The sequence below is a fragment of the Chinchilla lanigera genome, unplaced genomic scaffold, assembly GCF_000276665.1.
Source record: "Chinchilla lanigera isolate Chin_1 unplaced genomic scaffold, ChiLan1.0 scaffold00123, whole genome shotgun sequence".
NCBI classification, from domain to species: Eukaryota; Metazoa; Chordata; class Mammalia; order Rodentia; family Chinchillidae; genus Chinchilla; species Chinchilla lanigera.
Window position 1 is genome coordinate 3,158,044 of NW_004955524.1, and position 12,958 is coordinate 3,171,001.

The 12,958-nt window shown below is 63.7% G+C and overlaps 2 protein-coding genes across 3 annotated transcripts in view; one reads left to right on the top strand and one right to left on the bottom strand.

Moving 5' to 3' along the window:
* The window catches only part of Lsm4 (LSM4 homolog, U6 small nuclear RNA and mRNA degradation associated), a 7,590-nt gene extending 437 nt beyond the window's left edge, over window positions 1-7,153 (top strand). Inside the window, exons 1-5 of one of the 2 annotated variants that reach the window (XM_013507313.1) lie at window positions 1,538-1,629; window positions 4,050-4,091; window positions 4,473-4,571; window positions 5,958-6,141; window positions 6,745-7,153. In XM_013507313.1, the coding sequence (XP_013362767.1) occupies window positions 4,089-4,091; window positions 4,473-4,571; window positions 5,958-6,141; window positions 6,745-6,836 (378 nt within the window). In that variant the 5' untranslated portion in view covers window positions 1,538-1,629; window positions 4,050-4,088 and the 3' untranslated portion in view covers window positions 6,837-7,153. Of the gene's footprint in view, window positions 1-1,537; window positions 1,630-4,049; window positions 4,092-4,472; window positions 4,572-5,957; window positions 6,142-6,744 lie in introns of those variants that run through there. The other variant, XM_005409570.2, reaches the window with a different exon arrangement.
* Window positions 7,154-7,791: 638 nt separating this feature from the next.
* Window positions 7,792-12,958, bottom strand: part of LOC102022115 — a 9,760-nt gene continuing 4,593 nt past the window's right edge. The window contains exons 2-5 of the mRNA XM_013507311.1: window positions 12,379-12,515; window positions 11,751-12,012; window positions 11,510-11,655; window positions 7,792-8,958 (exon numbers count right to left, since the gene is read on the bottom strand). Of these exons, the coding sequence (XP_013362765.1) occupies window positions 8,869-8,958; window positions 11,510-11,655; window positions 11,751-12,012; window positions 12,379-12,465 (585 nt within the window). The 5' untranslated portion in view covers window positions 12,466-12,515 and the 3' untranslated portion in view covers window positions 7,792-8,868. The remainder of the gene's footprint in view (window positions 8,959-11,509; window positions 11,656-11,750; window positions 12,013-12,378; window positions 12,516-12,958) is intronic.

The window sequence follows — 12,958 nt, forward strand, 5'->3', positions numbered from 1 at the left end:
AGGCTGGCTCCTCGCCGGGCCGGGGGCGGCTTCTCCCGGGGTCGCACGGCGGCTCCTTCGCGGGAAGGCTGGGGGTCTGCAGCCGGGAGAGGCCGCGGGGCGTCCTCCGGGCTCACGGGACCGAAAGGAAACCCAGAAGCCCTCGGTCACAGCACTCACGTCCTGGAGGCGTCTCGCTCCGTGGGGATGCCCTGGGGTCCCCAGCGCGCACATGGCAACGTGGCGTCCAGGGCTGGAGGTCGTGTGCAAGCGCCCAGCTTGTCTGTTTCTGGTTTTGTGAGACAGGGTCTCGCTGTATAACGCAGGTTGGCGTCAAACTCACAGCGATCCCCCTGCCTCAGCCTCCTGAGTGTGGCTGTTGCAGGCCTGGACCTGGACCACCACTCCTGGTCCTGGCTTCTTTTTTAATTCTTGCAGTGCTGGGGCTGGAACCCAGGGCCTCACACGTGCTAGACAAGTGCTCCACCACTGAGCCACACCTCAAGCCTATTTAAAAAAAAAAAATCATTTTGAGGTATCTTGGTGAATTGCTCCGGCTGGCCTCAAACTGGAGATCTTCCTGCTCTTGGGTAATGGGTTACAGCTGTCCACCCCCCACACATACTCTACTCCCGCCTGTGTAGCAGAGCGTCCACAGGAGGGGCAGCCTGAAGGCTCCTTCCCCCAGCCTCTTCCCACCTGGGAGGACCCCAGCTCTCTGGGGGTGTCCTGGAGGAGCATAGATGAGCGAGACACTGACTCACACCGCCAGTGTCCTGTGTCAGGCTGAGGCCAGAAAATGGGGCAGTCCGGGCAGCAGCCTGAGCTCGGCCTAAGCGTTTAGGCCTCTGTCTTCCCAGGGAGGCCTGGCCAGAGGAAATACCTTCTCTGAAACTTGGTTGTCCTACGTCAAGGTGACTCTGGCAGCTGGGTGGTGGGCTCTCTGCCATCGCACTCATCACATTTTTTTTTTTTTTTTGGTTTTGTTTTGTATTTGGAGACGGTCTAGCTATGCATGACAAGCACTATCTGAACTCACTCTGTATCCCAGGCAGGCTTCAAACTTGTGGCAATCCACCTGCCTCAGCCTGTTGAGTGTTGGGATGACAGGTGTGCATCAACATGCTCAGCTTTTTTTTTTTTTTTTTTTTTTTTTGGAGACAGGGTCTCACTGTGCAGTTCAGGCTGGCCTTGAGCTCACTTTGTAGCCCAGGCTGGTCCAGAACTCACAGCGATCCTCCTGCCTCAGCCTCCCAAGTGCATCAGCCCTTTTTTTTTTAAGTTCTTTTTCTCCCCGCGGGTGGTGCGGGGGAGGGGCTCAGGGCCGCACACACACCAGGCAGGCGCTCACCAGACCTCACCCAGCCCCCACACAGCTTTCAAGTTCTTCAGGGTCTGGGCTGAGGACAGAGAAAATGCTAAGAGAAGGTCACTGAGGGCCTAGGGGACATCCTGTCCTGCTGCCCCCTCCTCACCTGCGGGGTCGCTGGGTCCCGCCTCCCCATCTGCCTCCTTGGGTGGCGAGCGGTTTCGCGCCAGGATTCACCGGGCTATTTCCCAAGCTGTGTGGGCGCCGGCTGGGCCGGTGCATGACTTGGCAGGGACGAAGTGCACGCCCGCCGTGAGTTCCCCGTCTAGCTGGGGAGACAGGTAATAAATAAACAAGATAATTAGAGGCCGGCGGCCATAATGGGAACAAACAGCCGCTCCCAGAGGGTGGCTAATAAGAGGGCTTGGCCAAAGGAGGTGACGCTTTTAGCAGCAGCCGCCCGGGAAGGTCTGGGGAGGAAGGGCAGGGCGGGAGCGGCCAGCGGGCCGCGGGAGGCTTTTGTCCGCGGCCAGCCCAGGTGCGGGCGTCGCCCCTTCTCCTTCGGACCTGTGCCGCGAGCCCCGGGCCCCAGGCAGGCCTGTGTGCGCCGCGGCTCCTCCCGAGCAGAGGGCGGCCACGTGCCCGCCCGCAGCGCCCGTGTGCCCTCCAGGCTGGCGGGCGCTGGCGCGGCGCAGCGAGGAGCCCGAGCTTGCAGCCCCGCTTCGGCAGCTGCCGCCTCTTCCTCCTTATCGCGCCTCCAGGAAGCCATGCGGGAAGCGGGCTGGGCCTGGCTTCCTGTCGGCTCCGCCCCCGCGGCTCTCGGAAGCCCCGCGGTGGAGGGTCCTGACCCCGCCCCAGCCCTCCTTGCCCTGGAGGAGCAGGACGCCCGCAGAGGCTCTAGGTGCTGGCCCAGGGCTGCTGTCACCCCACGAGGCGTCCCTGCTGTGGCCTCTGGTGCCGGGACCCCCGACTCGACCTAGGCCCTGCCACCTGGGTCGCCCTCCTCTCTGGAACTCCAAGGCATCCCAGGTCATGCTCTGTGTTCCAAAAATGCAAAGAACTGATTCTTTCCCAGTTGGAAAGGTACCGTTGAGGCTGGAGTGGGCTCCAAGGAGAGCAGGTGGAGCTCATGAGAGGCCCCAGAAAAGGGGACCAAGTTGGGGGCCTGGGTGCACCCTTGGCCCGGGGTGCTCTGGAGGCTGAGAGCAGGAGGGTTGCTGGAATCTAGGATTTCAAGGCCAGCCGGGGCCGCTTAGTGAGCCCTTATTTTAAATCAAAAACAAAAGCAAAAAAAAAAATCCTCTTATTTGTTGTAAAAAAAATTTGTGCACCGCCCGGTCATCCCAGCTCTTGAGAGGCTGAGGCAGGAAGATTGTCAGAAGTTTGAGGCCACCCTGGGTTACACAGCAAGACCCTGTCTCAAAATAAAAAGAAGAAAAAAAAATTATGGATGATAGAAAAGGAACGCCGGGCGTGGTGGCGCATGCCTATAATCCCAGCACTCAAGGCTGAGGCAGGAGGATCCTTGCGAGTTTAAGACCAGCCTGGGCTGCATAGGGAGACCCTGCCTCGAAAAGAAAAAGAAAAGGAAAATCCTGAAAGCGCACCTTAGTTGGGTGAATATTTAAAGGACTTCCACACTCACCTTGTGAACCGTCTTTAAAGCCTATTTCAATAGCTGGGCATAGTGGCACACATGTCATCCCAGCTACTCAGGAGGCTGAGGCAGGAGGGTCACAAGCTCAAGAGACCCTGTCTTTAAAAAGCTGGGGGTGGAGTTCAGCAGGGCTCTTCCACAGATGTGAGAAGCCCAGGGCTCTGTCCCTAGCACTGGGAGAGGAAGAGCAAGCCCAGCTCCCCACAGAGCTGTGTAGCCAGTGGGTTTGCCCTTCCAGGCCAGGCTTCAGCACTGCTTTGGTTGGGACCTGGCTCCTCCCATCTTCCTGGAGGACAGGGAAACAGTGGCGGGGTGGCGCAGCCCTGGGGAACATGGTCCAGCATCTGAAGATGGGAGAGCTGCGGAGGTGCATGTCCTCCTTATCACGTGGGGCCCACTTGCGTGGAACCTGTGCGATCCTCTTGAGGCTTTATTTTACTTTGCTTAGGTGTTCTGTTATGTTTGGCTTTTTGAGGCAAGGTCTCACCATGGATTTCAGGCTGGACTCAGACTCGAGGCAGTTCTCCTGCCTCAGCGAATGACAGGCATGCATCGCCACACCTGGCGACATGATTTTTTTCTTGAAACAAGGTCTCACTATGTGGTCCAGGCTGTCCTTGAGCTTGTGATCCTCTTGCCACAGCCTCCCTGAGAGCTGGGATTCCACGTCTGTGCCTCTGTACTGGCTTCCAACTTTATCTCCTTGAAGTGAGCTGAGTCCTAGAGTGCAGAAGGTGTGGAGTGTGCCGGGCCCGGCGTGGTGGCGCATGCCTGGAATCCCAGCACTCAGGAGGCTGAGGCAGGAGGATCGTTACAAGTTCCAGGCCAGCCTGGGCTCCATAGTGAACTCAAGGCCAACCTGGACTCACAGCAAGACGCTGTTTCAAAAACAGGGCAGCGGGGATATCATGGCTGCAACACGTCTGGGGACCCGTGTAGTAGACTGCAGGGGCCGCTTGCCGTGCCGCTGGCCGTGGCGTGCACTGTGAGAGAGGCACAGGCCAGGAGGGGCGGTGCGCAGTGCGGGCCGGTGCCCTCCTCAGCCCGCCCGGCCCGAGCGCCTGGCCGCAGTCCGAGGCGTCAGAGGCTGTGTTTGCCTTGCAGCTGCCCCTGTCGCTGCTGAAGACGGCGCAGAACCACCCCATGGTGAGTGTGCGGGCCCGGCGGCCCGTCCCCGTCAGGCCCCGGCCCAGTGCTTTCTGCGCCTTGCAGGAGCCGCACGCCGGGCACCGGCTTCCAGGAGTGGAGGTGGGAGCGGCGTGGGCGCCCTCCACGCGGGCACGGAGCCGCTCCCCCATCGTGCCAGCACCCTAGCACTCTGGAGGCTGAGGCTGGAGGATCGCGAGTTCTAGGCCAACTGAGGCAGCATAGCAAGCGCTGACTCAGAACGGGAGATGCGGAGCGCTCAGGGCCCTGGGTGCCGCGGCCACGCCCCGTGGGTCCGAGCGAGGCTGGCGGTGTCGGGGCTGGGCTGGGTCCACGCCCCAGGGCTCCGGAGCCCCCGACCCCGGGTCCGTTTCTCTTCAGCTGGTGGAGCTCAAGAATGGGGAGACGTACAATGGGCACCTGGTGAGCTGCGACAACTGGATGAACATCAACCTGCGAGAGGTCATCTGCACGTCCCGGGTGAGTGCCGCCCGGCTGCGGCTGGGCGTCCCTGCTTTCCATGCAGCGAAGGCCCTGCCTGCGCCCCAGGGGGAGTGGGGACCTCTGGGCTGGTGACCCTGTGGCCTGGAAGCTGCCCTGGCTTGGAGCAGGGGCTGGGGTGTGCCAGGTCCCCCACAGCCGTGCCACGCACCTCCCTGTCCACTCCCTTGTGCCATTGCCCGTGGGCTGTGGGGATGGCGCTGTCATCCAGTGCGTGAGTCCTCTGGGTGTGGCTGACAGGCCGGACCTGGAGTCCCCAGGGTGGAGCAGGTAGGGGCCTTGGGGGCCATGGGGATCCGCACACCAAGAGACCTGCCCTCAGTTCCCAGGCCGCACCGGGCGTGGTGGCGCACACCTGTGATTCCAGCACTCGAGAGGCTGAGGCAGGAGAACCGTTACAAGTTCGAGGCCAGCCTGGGCTACAAAGTGAGCTCCAGGCCACCCTGAACTGTATAGCAAGACCCTGTCTCAAAAAGACCAAAAAAAGGAAAAAAATTCCCAGGCCGCATGGCCCACGCTGAGTGGACGGGCTTGCCCCAGGGAGAGGGACTTCCGCCTCAGCTCAGTGGGCAGGAGGGAAGCCTGCCGTCAGCCCCTCCCGGGTGGGTGGCAGTGGCTGGCCCCGTGGAGATGTGGGCACAGGTGGCTGCGGGATGGACAGAGCCCAGGGCCTCCCCCAGCCCCGCACCAGGGTGCGGGGCCACCCTCATCCCGCCTGTTTCCAGCTCCTGAGCCTCCAGCTCTGTCTGCCTGTGGCCCAGCCCTCTGGGGCATGAGCACCCGGCTGTGGGTCCCCGTGCGGCCCGGAGAGGCCTCAGCTGCACCTCTGTGTCCCTTCCCGTGCGTTGCCCGGAGCCAGGCAGGGACTGTAGCTGTCCCGGACAGAAGGCGGGTCGGCGTGCAGCTCCCCAGCCTCGTGGAAGGCTCCAGCTGTACTGCAGCGGGGTGGGCATCTGCAGCTCACCTGGGCACCCTGTGCCTAGCTCCATCTGCTCGGGAGAGCAAACGATGGCATGTGAGGGGGGCTGCTGGGGCGTGGGGACCCCCAGCCCGGGCCGAGACCCTGTTGTAGTGCAGTAGCCTCGGTCAGCAACACCCGGCCGGACCTTGGGCAGAGGAAGGCGCCGGTGTGCGTGGTGCTGCGGGAGGCAGCCCGCCCCGTGCCGTCTGCCCGCAGACGGCTTGCCGCTCCAGGGAGGTGCAGGGCCAGGCGCGCCGCAGGCTCGGGGCGCCCTGGGTTCTGACCCTGGTGCTGCACACACAGCAGTGGGGAGCAGGGCCTCGCGGTGGGAGTGGAGGCGGCCCCGGCCGTGCCCCTGCATGCCCAGGGGGGCTCCTGGCGGTCACCGCGGGGCTTCTCTCCAGGACGGGGACAAGTTCTGGCGCATGCCCGAGTGCTACATCCGCGGCAGCACCATCAAGTACCTGCGCATCCCCGACGAGATCATCGACATGGTCAAGGAGGAGGTGGTGGCCAAGGGCCGCGGGCGCGGCGGGCTGCAGCAGCAGAAGCAGCAGCGCGGCCGAGGCCTGGGCAGTGCGGGCCGAGGTGGGTCCCGCGGGGACAGCCTGCTCCCTTTGAGGCTCCGGGATGGCGGGCGGGCCCGCTTGGGGTGCCCAGGCTCGGACAAGGGTGCAGGCTGGGTGGAGGCCCTCAGGTCACTGTACAAGGCAGGGCTCCCGCAGGGCTGGCAGAGGTAGTCTCGCCCCAGCCCTTGTCATCCTCTGTCCCCCAAACTGGGCGGCCAGCGCTGGTGAGAGCCCGGACCCCGCCTCCTGGGCTGAGGTGCAGGGGACGCCGCCATGCTGCCATGGGTGTTGGCCCTGGCGCTCTGCCAGGTCCAAGCACGAATGAAGTCCCTTATGGGTGGAGGGGTGGGTGGAGGCCAGCTGACACCCGCTGCCTCCTGGCCCGGGGGAGCTGGGGGATGTGCCACGTGGCCTCTGGCACCCCTGGGGCTCCTTGGTGCCCCACCCCTGACCCCCAGCCTCCAGCGGCAGTGGGCGGAGTCCCTGGGCGTCTCCTGGGAAGCCCCCCCACATCGCATAGCCTCCCTGCCACCCCGGGCGGAGTGCCCACATCTGGCGTCCCACATCTGTGGCGAAGCCGGGGCTCCCTGCGGCCGCTGCAGTGCTCTGTCCCCTCCTGCAGGTGTGTTCGGCGGCCGGGGCCGCGGCGGCCTCCAGGGCACCGGCCGGGGCCAGCCTGAGAAGAAGCCGGGCAGACAGGCGGGCAAGCAGTGAGGCCTCTGCTGCGGGGGCGGGGCCTCCCCCTCCTCAGGCAGCCATGCGCCCTGGGCAGCCCTGCGGCTTCTGTGACTTTGCCGTCCCTGCAGCGGGCCGGTGCTCTTCAAGGCGGCTGGGGTCCGCAGCTTCTCCCGCGCCGCGGCCGTGGGTCTGGTTGGTCGCGGCCTGGCCCTGGCACCAGCCCTGTGTGTGGCAGCCGACAGCGGCTGCGCCCTGGGCCCCGCGCTGCCCTGCGCAGAGCCCACGCCGAGCCGGCGCCTGGGGTCTGCTCCTTCCGCTTCCCCTCTTGCAAAATAAAAGCAACTGCACTGAGAGGCTGCGAGCCCGGCCCGCCCCTGTCCGCATCCCAGTCCCTGTCCCGTCCCCCCGCTGGGGAGGTGACAGCCTCCTGCAAGCGCTTCCCTCCCCAGCCGCCGGCTCACCAAGTGGAAGTGGCCCACGGGGTCATCCAACCGAGGGTCTCCCGTGGACACAGTGCGGGCTGGGACCGGGGCCAAGCTGTGCGTGGCGTCCTCTCGCCTGGACTGGCGTCTGCCCCATGCCAGTGCTGTCCCCCAAGGCCACTGCACGAGCTGTGACCGTGGCCGAGGTGGAGACGCCTGAAGCCCTGACCACATCACAATGCCCATGTCGCAGCGTGGCGTCTGCCCTGCCGTGGGGCAGCATCTCCGGGGCGTCGTGTGGATGAAGGGGAGGAACCACGGGGACCCAAGACCGTGCTGCCCCTCGCTGGTCCCCACGGCCAACCGGGCCAGGCAGGAACTCGGTACTTTCGCACGTGTCCCCACTGTAGCTGGTGTGGGGACGCTGGCCGGGTCCCGCCTGTGCCTCAGTGACGGAGCCTCTGGGGAGGGACGGACAGGGTCTTGGGCCCTGCACAGGGCGGTGGCACGTCTGGGCCTCACGCCACCTCCTTGAAGGGCCGTGGACGTCAACCAGGCCCTGGTGTGGAGTTTGGGGAGGCCAAGCCAGTGGTGCCCCTGCCCCCGGTGTCCTGCAAGGGGCAGCTCTGCGGTGGCCAGCTTGCCCTGGTCCCTGCTGTGCAGCTCCTGACCCGCGCCTGCTCATGTCATCCTGCTTCTCGGAGCCCCAGCCTGCCCTTGGCGTGTGCCCACCGGCACTCACGCGCCCTCCCACCCCACTGTGTGCACCGGGTGCGATGGCTTCCAGAAGCTTTCGTGCTCTCAAGCCTGGCTGGTTTCAGGAAGTCAGCTGCCACACCAGAGAGAAACCAGAAGTCATCGCCTGCTCCTGACTCCGCCTCCAGGGCTGTGCAGCCCACGGCTCTGTGGGGCCCGGCCACCCTGTCCCCTGATGCAGCCTCCTGTAGGGCCCCAGGGCTTGTCACCAAGTCCTCATGGCGGTGAGGCTGGTGCTCTAGGTGCAGTGACCCAGCTGTCCCGTTGCCCTCCTGCGGGGGCAGGGATGTGGAAGCAGCTCTTCCCCACTCCTGTCCCCTCCCACGGCTAGACCCTGGCCCCAGCTGGGCACCTCCTGCCCCGGCAGCATGCATCCGCCGTGTCCCCCGCCACGGCCATACAGGGATGGTGAGTCGGCCTGGGGTCCGCGGCAGGAAGCGCAGGCGGCTTGGCCTGGCCAGGGGGACTGGGGCCGCCCACCCTGTCCCAGCACTAAGGGGGCCCCAAGTCAAGAAGAAAGGGTCAGGGTGGGCATGTGACAGGGCAAGAGGTGGTCAGGAGGACTGGGGATACAGCTCAGTGGCACAAGTGCCTGCCTGGGAAGCACAAGGTCCTGAGTTCAATTCCCAGTACCAACAAAAAACAAAAGTTCTCAGGGAAGTGGGCTGACACTTGTGATGGGGGGACTGCAGAACTTCCCAGACAAACAGCCATGCGAAGGCCCTGTGGCAATAGAGGAGTGCATGAGGGACAGGAAATGGGGTGGAGGAGGAGGCAGGCCCGTGTGCGGTGGCAGCCCCAGGGGGTCTGGGTTCCAACTCGAGATCCTCCTGCCGCAGCCTCCCAGAGTGCAGGGACCATAGCGTGCACAGCACACCCAGTCTCGCAGCTCATTTTCCTGGTGGCCTGGGTCTGACCTGACGCAGCCTTGCAGCAGCTTCTGTGCGGTAGGCGGCTGAGGCATGAGCTTCCACGCAGTCCTGTGGGTTTCCAAAGCGGCTTCCCTGAGGCTCCAGGGCCAGGGGCGCAGTCCCTGCAGCTGCCGCCGTTTACCTGCTGTTCCTGCTCCTGCAGCACACACACGGGGCTGGGACCCGGCCTCCCGCTGCTCCAGCCTCCAGCCCCTCCCTGGCCCGGGACTCAGCTGCGCAGGCAGGAGCAGCCCCGGCTGGGGCGGGGGGAGTCACCCGCGCCTGCTGGAAACCTCAGCCCCGGGGCTGGTGGTGCCCCAGGTGCCACTCCAGCACCGCCAGGAAAAGTGCCCAACTGCAGCATCTGCTGAGTGACGGCAGGCCTGGGGACCTTTAAGGTGCTGGTGAGCGATGCCCCCGCCTCCGTTTCCTCACCAGGAGGCCAACAGCAGCTGCACCTCACATGGGGTGTTGAGGGGCACAGATGGAGGAGGCAGCCAAGTGGGGACCCACCTGGCATACAGCAAGCGCTCAATAACCACACAGCCTACAGGCAGTGAGTCCTCAATGAATGCACAATGCCATCCGCAGGTTAGAGCCGGCCTGGCGTGTGGTGAAGGCCCAGTAAGTGCACAATGCCATACCCCTTTGGGAACCAGCTTGTATACAGCAGGCACTCCATAAACGCACAGCGCCATCTCAGAGTGGCAGCTTGAGCAATCCCTGCCAGGCCTCTGACCCTCTTCAGCCTCCTGAGCTATGGGGGGGCAGGCAGTGACTTGTAGGGCAGGGGGACCTGGGGATTTCCCCACTAGCGGCCCTCCCTGTGACCGCAGCCAGGCCGCTGTCCTCTGTGTCCCCGAGGCCACGACCCTGCTGTGAGCCCCTCCTGGCCACAGCGTGACTCAGCCCTGCCCCGCCTCTGCTGGAACCGCGCCGAGATAGTCGCCCGGCTGGCTCTCGGGAGTGGCCGAGGAAATGCTTTGGAGCTGCCTTCAGCGCCTAAAAATATTTGCTGCGTCTTCCAGCCCCGCACTGGGCCACTCCTCCCTCCATGCCTCGCAGGACGGCACCCCACGGGAGGGGAGGGGGACCCGGGGCCCAGGGACCTTATCCAGGGGACCTTCGCTGCCTACTGTTGTCCTTTAAAATGTGTGGGGCTCAGTGGCATGGCGTTTGTAATCCTGGCTACTCAGGAGGCTGAGGCAGGAGGACTGCAGACTCACGGTCAGCCTGGGCAACCGAGACTCTGTCTTGCAATAAAAGGAAAACAGGAAAAAAAACCACATAAATAATAAAAAATAAAAGGAAAACAGGAGTGGAAACGTGGCTCAGTGGTGAGTGCTTCCCTAGCAGGCCCGAGGCCATGGGTCCCCCCTACATCCCTGACACAGCTTCCTGCCATAGCTCCTGCAGCCCACCTCTGCTCTCCTAACCCCACGCCCTTGGCCCTTCCGGAGCGCCACGGCAGGCAGGGGCAGCGGGGTCGGGGAGGATTGTGCATTTCAGATTTGACCACAGTTGCCTCGGGTCCAGCAAGCAGGAGGGGCAGCTGCAAAGGCCCTGAGGCAGGTGCAAGCTGGGTATGTGGTTCCTGCAGCCAGGGATGCTAGCACAGCTTGGCACCTGGCCGCCCGCTCCTCCTCCTCCTCCCAAAAGGTGAGTTGGCTCACATGCACTCAGGCTGGCCTCCTTGACCCCTGGTCTTTACGCAGAGGAAGTTTTCACAGGCTTACTTATTATTTACTTATTTTTGAGGCAGGGTCTCACTATGTAGTTCAGGCTGACCTTAAACTCATTACATACCCCAGGCTGGCCTCCAAAGTGCAGAAATTCTTCTGCCTCAGCCTCCTGAGTGCTGGGATGACAGGCACGTGCCACTGCACCCAGCTTTGAAAGTGAACCATTTTTGTTTTTGTTTTGAGGCAGGGTCTTGCTGTGTAGTTCAGGCTGGTCTTGAACTCACAGCAGTCCTCCTGCCTCAGCCTCCTGAGTGCTAGGATGACAGGTGTGCACAGCTTCAAATTAACCATTTTAAAACTCATAATACAGTGCAGCCCCTGCCTCTGTCTGCATGCCTATGTGCGCTTTCTTGGCGGAAAACCCTGCCCTTGCCCATACCAGCCTGGCAGGTGAATCTGCTTCCTGTCGGAGTCAGCTGCCCCATGGCACTTCCTATAAACAAGGTCCCTCACCTGTGCGGTGGCTCTAGCTTCTGACACTCAGCTTGTTATTATTATTATTACTGTTTCATTTTTACTTTGTTTTGTGGTGCAGAGTGGGTACAGAACCCAGGGCCTCAGCATTCTCAAAAGCTCCCACCACTGAGCCGCACGGGCCTCCAGGGCTTTCTGCAGCCTCTCAAGGGGCGGCTCTAGTGACCCCGCCCCGCCCGGGAAGCAGAAGGCACCTGGCCACCTCCTGGACCTCTGCTCCATAGCAGGGAGTACAGAGGATTAGCAGGGACACCAAAGAGCCAGGCATTTTCTGGTCAGCGGGCTGTGCAAAGGTCCTGTGGTAGCCAAGCTGTGCACGAGGGGCCACGGGTCTAGGATGGACTTGGAGGGGCGATGGAGACAGGGGCATAGAAGGGGCGTGGTGGGCAAGAGGCTGTCCTCACCTTGCCCTGCCGCAGACTCCACTTGCTCTGGCCAGAAGAGTGCCAGTGTGCCCCGGCACCCTGGCAGTGTGGGCGCGCTGAGCTGCAGAGCAGGGACGCCGGGGCTGGGAGGTACAGGACCCCGTGGGGCGTGGTCCAGGTCAGCGCTGGGAGAAGCGGGAGATGAAGCCACCCTGGCCCTCCGGGCGGCCGCGGGCTGCAGGTGGGGGCTGGGCACCCAGCGGGTACCAGATGCCGATACCTGCCTGTGCGGCTGAGTCAGCGTCGCCATGGCAACCCGGGCCCTGCCGGATGCTCCTGCGGGCGCGTCCCTGTCTTCGCGGGCTGTCACCGCCGCCTCCTCGCAAGGGGCAGGGACAGGGGAAGCGGTTATTTTTACCCAGGTTTCGGGCAGCACCCGAAGACCGCGATGCCTGCTCGCATGTGTCCACAGCAATCCGATGTCGCCCAGCAGGGTGGGGGACCACACGGGCCGTACACACCAGACAAGAGCGGGGCCAGACCTGGGTAGCGGGGGAGGACAGGGAAACAGGCCACCTCGGGAGATGTGGGGGACTAGGGCGGTCCCCAAACTTGAGCCTCCCGTGTCCTCTGGGCTCTGGTGGGAAACTGAGGCAGCGAGAGCGGCCCTCCAACTCTCTACCGCGTCTCCACCGCTCCAGGCCCGTCTGAGCTGTTCTCCCTCAGGCCAGGAGTCACAGACCAGGGCCCTGGCACACGCCAGGGAGGCCTGGCCGTTCCCTCGGGCTCTGCCCCGCACCCTCTCTGCTCCCTCCTGGACTCCGACCCTCCCTTGGCCTGCGAGTCCCTCCCACCCCTGCCATCCTTTGGGCTGTTGCCCCTGCCCACATCCGCCGCGCTTCCCTCACCTGGTGCGAGGAAGGACGGACCCGGGTCTCAGGGGCAGGACGGGATGGCCCGGGGGTCTGCGTCCACGCACATACTGATCGTATCATTCTCAGGGCCACGGGGTCCCCGCTGGCCCGGCGGTGGGGTGCTGGGTCTTCTACACGCAACACAAACGTTCGGCCATTGAGCCGCTGCCCTGGCACTTTTTTTTTTTGTTTTGAGACAGTGTTTCCCTAACTTGCCAAGCTGGCCTTGATCCTCCTGCCTCAGCCTCCCAAGTAGCTGGGATTACCAGCGAGCATCATGAGGCCTAGTTGGGGCCATGTCTTCAAGCTCAGGGGTGCTGTCCTGTCGGAATGCACAGCCTGGGGAAGAGCCCTGTGCCTAGCGCCTCCCCGCCTCTGTCCCAGGACTCTTATCTTACCCCTCCCTATCTGGGCTGGGCTCCTATCAGGGACCTGATCCAGCCCTAGGTCCACCACGGCTCAAATTAGGGCCGGGCCGGCCGGCGGGGAGGGGGTTAAGCCGGGAAGGGACTCCCGGCGCAGCCCTGCGTTTAATTAGCAGCCGGTACGAGTGGGGGAGGGGGAGGGGAGGCAG